The sequence below is a fragment of the Blennius ocellaris genome (genome assembly GCF_963422515.1).
Source record: "Blennius ocellaris genome assembly, chromosome: 21".
NCBI classification, from domain to species: Eukaryota; Metazoa; Chordata; class Actinopteri; order Blenniiformes; family Blenniidae; genus Blennius; species Blennius ocellaris.
The window spans coordinates 1,252,740-1,259,528 of NC_137670.1; the positions used below are offsets into that span (position 1 = coordinate 1,252,740).

The window sequence follows — 6,789 nt, forward strand, 5'->3', positions numbered from 1 at the left end:
CTGGTCCAGCCTAACCTCTGGTCCAGCCCAACCTCTGGTCCAGCCTAACCTCTGGTCCAGCCCAACCTCTGGTCCAGCCTAACCTCTGGTCCGGCCTAACCTCCAGTCTCACACTCCCACCAGTTTAATTCTGCGAGCAGCTGGTGAACTTGGTGGGCAGGTTGTCCACAGGGTAGACCGTGGGACCCGTCTTCATGGTCGGCGGTCCGTTCAGGAGGGTCCAGTGGCACCTGGTCACCACTTCCACCAGGAAGATCTTGAGGACCACCTTGGCAAACTCCTTGCCCACACACATCCGGGACCCCCCGCCGAAGGGGATGTACTGGAACCTGCAGGAGTCGGCGGGGGTCTTGGTCATGAAGCGCTCCGGCTGGAAGTCCTCCTTGTTGGGGAAGATGTCCGCCACGTCGTGCGTGTCACAGATGCTGTAGATGACGTTCCAGCCTTTGGGGATCTGGTAGCCCTGGAACGGAACGACTGAAGGTTTTAATCTGTCTTGACTTCAGAATCATTTCTTCTCCTCTGAGCTTCTTACGTTGAGCTGGAAGGTCTTGAGGGCCACCCTGAAGCCCCCGGGGACCGGAGGGTTGATCCTCAGCGTCTCTTTGATCACGCAGCCGGTGTATTTCAGTTTCTCCAGACCCTCGATGTTCAGACTGAGGAGGTCCGTCCCCGCCTCCTCCTGCAGACGTGAGACACGGAAAGTCAAGAAACTTCAAAGTATAAACAACAAAGGATGAAGGAACGACAAGCAGTTGCTAAAAACGACTCCCAACCCACATGTTCAACAACAGACGGCCAAAGAGGGAAGCTTTTTAAAAGACTTGTCCAGAGAGTTCCAGAGTTTGACTCAAGACAGCCTGGAAGGTTGTTTTCTATTATTATTATTATTATTATTATTATTATTATTATTATTAATAATGCATTCATTCATGAATATGAATGTTTGTAGATTATTACAAATATGCATGTTCACACTATCATGTACTTTTTGTATTTGACGAAGGGGAGAAGGAAGTGAGGCAGGAAGTTGTGTTTCCACAAAACAAGTCAATAAATCAAAGCCAGCAGTTTTTCTTTGAACTAAAGTCGCTGAACATTTTTCCCTTTTTAAACCTTCCGACTCTGTTTCACACCTTCTCCTCCGACAAGGAACACGTCCTAGTACACACATCACATCGTACTGTTATTACGGTGACTGTCAAAATAAAACCACCAAGTTGTATTATATATAATATATCATATTGTATATGGAAATGGACACTTTGCACTTCTAATAATACGGATTTATGATGAAAGTTGCAGAAGCCCAAAGGTTTTGTTCGACTTTTCTTCTTACATTTTACTACATACATCATATTATTGATGTACGTAGTCTTCAAAAGCTGATCAAAGTTTAAAAAACAGAGGTTTTGACGCTGCACAGGAAGTTTACCTGCTCCTTCAGCTCCTGCCTCAGCCTCGCCACCACCTCGGGGTTCAGACCCAGGAACATGACCAGTGACGTGGCCGTGCTGGCCGTCGTCTCGTGGCCTCCGAACAGCAGCTCTGTGGCCGATTCCTTGATGGCCTGCAGCACAGGGGGGGGGGGGGGGGGGGCAGTCAGTAGGGCAGGCAGTAGGGCAGTCAGTAGGGCAGGCAGTAGGGCAGTCAGTTTATTTGTATAGTGCTTTTCACAGACAGAGTTGCAAAATGCTTCACGGCAACAACATAAATGTGGACATTCAGTGGCAGCACCAGTCGATTGGACTTCAAAGAGTTATGAGGCTCTTTTATATATAGAGTGAAAAAACACAAAGGATATAGCGAGGCGAAGTGAGGTGAGAGGATAGAGTGAGGTGAGGTGAGGTAAGGTAAGGTGAGGTGAAGTGAGGTGAGGTGAGGATATAGTGAGGAGAGGTGAGGTGAAGTGAGGTGAGGTGAGGTAAGGTGAGGTGAGGTAAGGTGAAGTGAGGTAAGGTGAAGTGAGGTGAGGTGAGGTGAGGTGAGGTAAGGTGAGGTAAGGTGAGGTGAGGTAAGGTGAAGTGAGGTAAGGTGAAGTGAGGTGAGGTGAGGTGAGGTGAGGTGAGGTAAGGTGAGGTGAGGTGAGGTAAGGTGAGGTAAGGTGAGGATATAGTGAGGAGAGGTGAGGATATAGTGAGGTGAGGTGAGGTAAGGTGAGGTAAGGCGAGGCAAGGCAAGGCGAGGCGAGGCGAGGTAAGGTGAGGCGAGGCGAGGGGTGAGGATATAGAGAGGCAAGGTGAGGTAAGGCGAGGGGTGAGGATATAGAGAGGCAAGGTGAGGTAAGGCGAGGTAAGGTGAGGTAAGGCGAGGCTACCTGCAGGCTGAGCGCCTCCCCGCTGCTCCGGCTGCTGTCGATCAGCTGCTGCAAAGCGTCCCGGTGCGGCGAGTCCCGGTCTGATTCCTGCACCTTCTTCCTGATGTTCTCCTCGATCTTGGCGTGGATGAAGTTCCTCGCCTTCAGGCCCTGGAGAGGCAAGGCAGTGAGACTCCAGAGCGCCACCCGGTGGCGGAGGGGGGGGGTATGGAGGGTAGGGGAGGCTCTCACCCGGTACAGCCCGCTGAAGGGCACGTCGATGGGCAGGGAGAAGAGGTTCTTGATCATCTCCTCGAAGGCCTCCACCAGCTGCTGCTCGTCGGTTCTGATCTGGTCGGGCTGGAAGCCCAGCAGGATCCGCATGGCGACGCGGAACATCAGGCGCTTGGTCTCGGGGTAGACCAGGACGCAGGACTCGCTCTGCAGCCACTGCTGCACCGCGCCGCGCACCTCCTCCTGGATGACCGGGATGTAGAGCTCCAGGGCGTCTCTGGAGAAGGCCCGCAGGATGGCCTGGGGGGGGGGGGGCAGGGGGGGGGGGGGGGGGGGGGGGTTAATACCGCTCTCAACTCTCAAACAATAGAAAAGCTCTGCAGCTGCACAGTTTGTTTACAACAAGTCAAGTCAAAGTCTTTACTGTCCAGTGTGCTAAGATGATGACGTACAGCACTGATGACATGTCAGTCCTCGGACCCACAGAGCAAAAAGGCTCGTAACTATAATATTAAAAATTACAATTTAAAAATATATACAACATATAATAAAGACAGTAAAGTGACAAAGTCTGGGTATAAAATAGAATAAATAGACAGTAACAGTGAACGGATGAATTGTAATGTCCATTTGGGTAAAGTGAGGTAGAGTGAGGTAGAGTGAGGTAAAGTGAGGTAGAGTGAGGTAGAGTGAGGTAAAGTGAGGTAGAGTGAGGTAGAGTGAGGTAAAGTGAGGGAAAGTCAGGTAGAGCGAGGTAGAGTGAAGTAAAGTGAGGTAGAGTGAGGTAGAGTGAGGTAGAGTGAGGTAAAGTGAGGTCAAGTGAGGTAGAGTCAGGTAGAGCGAGGTAGAGTGAGGTAAAGTGAGGTAGAGTGAGGTTAAGTGAGGTAGAGTGAGGTAGAGTGAGGGAAAGTCAGGTAGAGCGAGGTAGAGTGAGGTAAAGTGAGGTAAAGTGAGGTAGAGTGAGGTAGAGTGAGGTAAAGTGAGGTAGAGTGAGGTAGAGTGAGGTAAAGTGAGGTAAAGTGAGGTAGAGTGAGGTAAAGTGAGGTAGAGTGAGGTAGAGTGAGGTAAAGTGAGGTAGAGTCAGGTAGAGCGAGGTAGAGTGAGGTAAAGTGAGGTAGAGTGAGGTAAAGTGAGGTAGAGTCAGGTAGAGCAAGGTAGAGTGAGGTAAAGTGAGGTAGAGTGAGGTAGAGTGAGGTAAAGTGAGGTAGAGTCAGGTAGAGCAAGGTAGAGTGAGGTAAAGTGAGGTAGAGTGAGGTAGAGTCAGGTAGAGCAAGGTAGAGTGAGGTAAAGTGAGGTAGAGTGAGGTAGAGAGAGGTAAAGTGAGGTAGAGTGAGGTAAAGTGAGGTAGAGTGAGGTAGAGTGAGGTAGAGTGGGGTAGAGTGAGGTAGAGTGAGGTAGAGTGAGGTAGAGTGGGGTAGAGTGAGGTAGAGTGAGGTAAAGTGAGGTAGAGTGAGGTAAAGAACTCCCACAATGCAACAGGAGGAACTGCAGGTTTCTTTAAAATGACCTTCATGCTGAGTCACTTTCTGTATTAATGTTGGGTTTTTAGTGAAGGTTCAGACGTTTCTGCTCCACAACAACAACGTTTACATTTAAAGACACTTTTTCACCTTCCTGCAGGAAATCAGGTTGAACTGCTGCTCAAATCAACGTCAAACCAAACTAAATGCTTTTCAACCTTGAAATTATACACGTTTTTCGGAATAATTACCTGAATAACTTATTCAGGTTTGTTTCTGTAAATTCTGGATTTCCCGTTTGCGCTTGAACAACCTGCTTTTCACTTTTATTTTATTTATTTTTTTACAATATAACCTTGAAATTACACACATTTTTAGGGTTGAATAATTGAACTTGTTCAGGTTTGTTCCTGTGAATTCAACACTTCCTGTTTTCACTCAAACAACCTGCTTTTCACTTTTTCTTTCTTTTTTTTACACTATAACCTTGAAATTACACGTTTTTCTGGTTAAATAACTGAACTTGTTCATGTTTGTTCCTGTGCATTTCACACTTCCCGTTCGCGGCCCTACCTTCTTCTTGTTGCGGTGCTGGAGGCCGTGCACGCCGGACAGCGTGTCCGAGCCCAGGATGGCGCGCACGGAGGCGGGCCACTGCACGGACACCAGCCGGTGCTCCCCCAGCAGGATCTGCCGCACGTTCTCCGCGCCGGTCACGCGCACCGTGGGGTTCCCGAACAGGTGCGTCCGGTAGATGTAGCCGTACTTCTGCCGCTTCATCCGCAGGAACGCCTCCGCTGCGGGGCGCAGCACAGCCGCGTCACCACATGTCACCCACACACATAATAATAATAATAATAATAATAATAATAATAATAATAATAATAATAATAATAATAATAATAATAAGTAACATTTCAGAAGGTAAAGAAGATAAAGTCTGAATTCTCTATTTCTTCTCACAGTTCCGATTTAAAAATGTTCAATGATTTAAAAAAAAATACAGAACCTCATGGAGATGATGATTTTTATCTCTTTGTGAATGAATGAAGTGATCGCGGAGAGAGAGAGAGAGAGGAGAGAGAGAAAGAGGGAGAGAGAGAGAGAGAGGGAGAGAGAGAGAGAAGGAGAGAAAGAGCGAGAGAGACAGAAAGACATAGAGAGAGAGAGAGAGAGAGACATAGAGAGACAGAGAGAGAGCGAAGAGAGAGACATAGAGAGAGAGAGAGAGACATAGAGAGAGAGAAAAAGACATAGAGAGACAGACATAGAGAGAGAGAGACATAGAGAGAGCGAGAGAGAGAGACATAGAGAGAGACATAGAGAGACATAGAGAGAGAGAGAGAGAGAGAGAGAGATAGAGAGACATAGAGAGAGAGACATAGAGAGAGAGAGAGACATAGAGAGAGAGAGAGAGACATAGAGAGACATAGAGAGAGAGACATAGAGAGAGAGAGACACACACACATAGAGACGTAGAGAGAGAGACATAGAGACATAGAGAAAGAGAGAGAGAGAGAGAGAGAGACATAGAGAGAGAGAGAGACATAGAGAGAGAGAGAGACATAGAGAAAGAGAGAGAGAGAGAGAGAGAGAGAGAGAGAGAGACAGAGAGACAACGAGAGAGAGAGAGAGAGAGAGAGAGAGAGAGAGAGACAGAGAGAGAGAGAGAGAGAGAGAGAGAGAGAGAGAGAGAGACATAGAGAGAGAGAGACATAGAGAGAGAGAGAGAGAGACATAGAGAGAGAGAGACATAGAGAGAGAGAGAGACATAGAGAGACAGAGAGAGAGAGAGAGAGAGAGAGAGAGCGAGCGTCTACCTGCAGGATGAGCTGCAGCGTCTCTCCAATGAAGGGCAGGCCCATGGACCCGGGGGGCAGCGGGCCGGGGCAGCCCGGTCCCGGCCCCGGACGCTGTACACCTCCCACAGCTTGAGCGCCACCAGGAGGAGCAGCACGGGAAGCACCAGGGTGCAGAGGAACGTGGCCAGCAGCGCGCTGAGGGCCATGCTGATGCTGCGTCTCGCTCCAGGTGAAGCTCCGGTGTGGCCGCGCTGCGCCCCGCCGCCGCGGCTCTTATAAGGCTCGGGAGGGGCCCCCGGGCGGGGCGGGCGGGCGGGCGGGCGGCCCCCGGGCGGGCGTCTCCTCCCTCAGATAAATTAGTTCACACAAAGTTCATCTTTAATTGTGGGAGTCGCGCGGCCCCGCCTCCGGCCCGGACTCGCTGACTCGCTGCGCCATTTGTTCCAAAAAGGGCCGCGCATCTCTTAATCCCGACCTCCTGTTGCACGCAAGACAATCCGCGGCGGATTTCACTGAGAAAAGGTGACGATTTCCCCCCCCCGGAGACAATGGCGGCGCGGCCCGAGACGCCTTTGTGGCCCGAAGCAGCAGGTCGACACTCATTACCTTGGCCGCGACGCGTTCGGATCAGTGGTCCGCCTGCAGGCTTTCAGCTTAAGCCCCACATTTCTGTCATCTCACTGAATAGTGAAGAAGATTTTAACCCTTTACGTGACGAGTCACGAAACAGCTGAGCTACTTTTTTTTTAATTAATTGCAATATGAGCTATTTATATAATCGTAAACCAGTTTGTCGGTTTAACAGACTCAAATCAGGCATTTATCTCTTTAAAAAAAAGTTTCTTGCTGGATTTTTATTCTGCTTTTTTCATTTTCTGAACCAGGAGACGTTCATTTCAAACAAAACACGACTTGTCTTCTTGGAATATTTACGCGTAAAACGTCATAATTCGGTGATTCTCAAACTAAAGTCAATTATACCGATTCCCGTTACACA

The 6,789-nt window shown here is 49.2% G+C and overlaps 1 protein-coding gene across 1 annotated transcript; it reads right to left on the reverse strand.

Moving 5' to 3' along the window:
• Nucleotides 1-124: 124 nt before the first annotated feature.
• Nucleotides 125-5,998, reverse strand: LOC308145855 (cytochrome P450 26A1-like; the record flags this gene model as incomplete). Its single annotated transcript, XM_080517440.1, is given in 9 exon segments — nucleotides 125-463; nucleotides 536-682; nucleotides 1,436-1,570; nucleotides 2,318-2,467; nucleotides 2,549-2,830; nucleotides 4,564-4,781; nucleotides 4,784-4,787; nucleotides 5,811-5,890; nucleotides 5,893-5,998. Coding segments are annotated over 9 exon segments (1,461 nt in total).
• Between the last annotated feature and the right edge of the window lie 791 nt (nucleotides 5,999-6,789).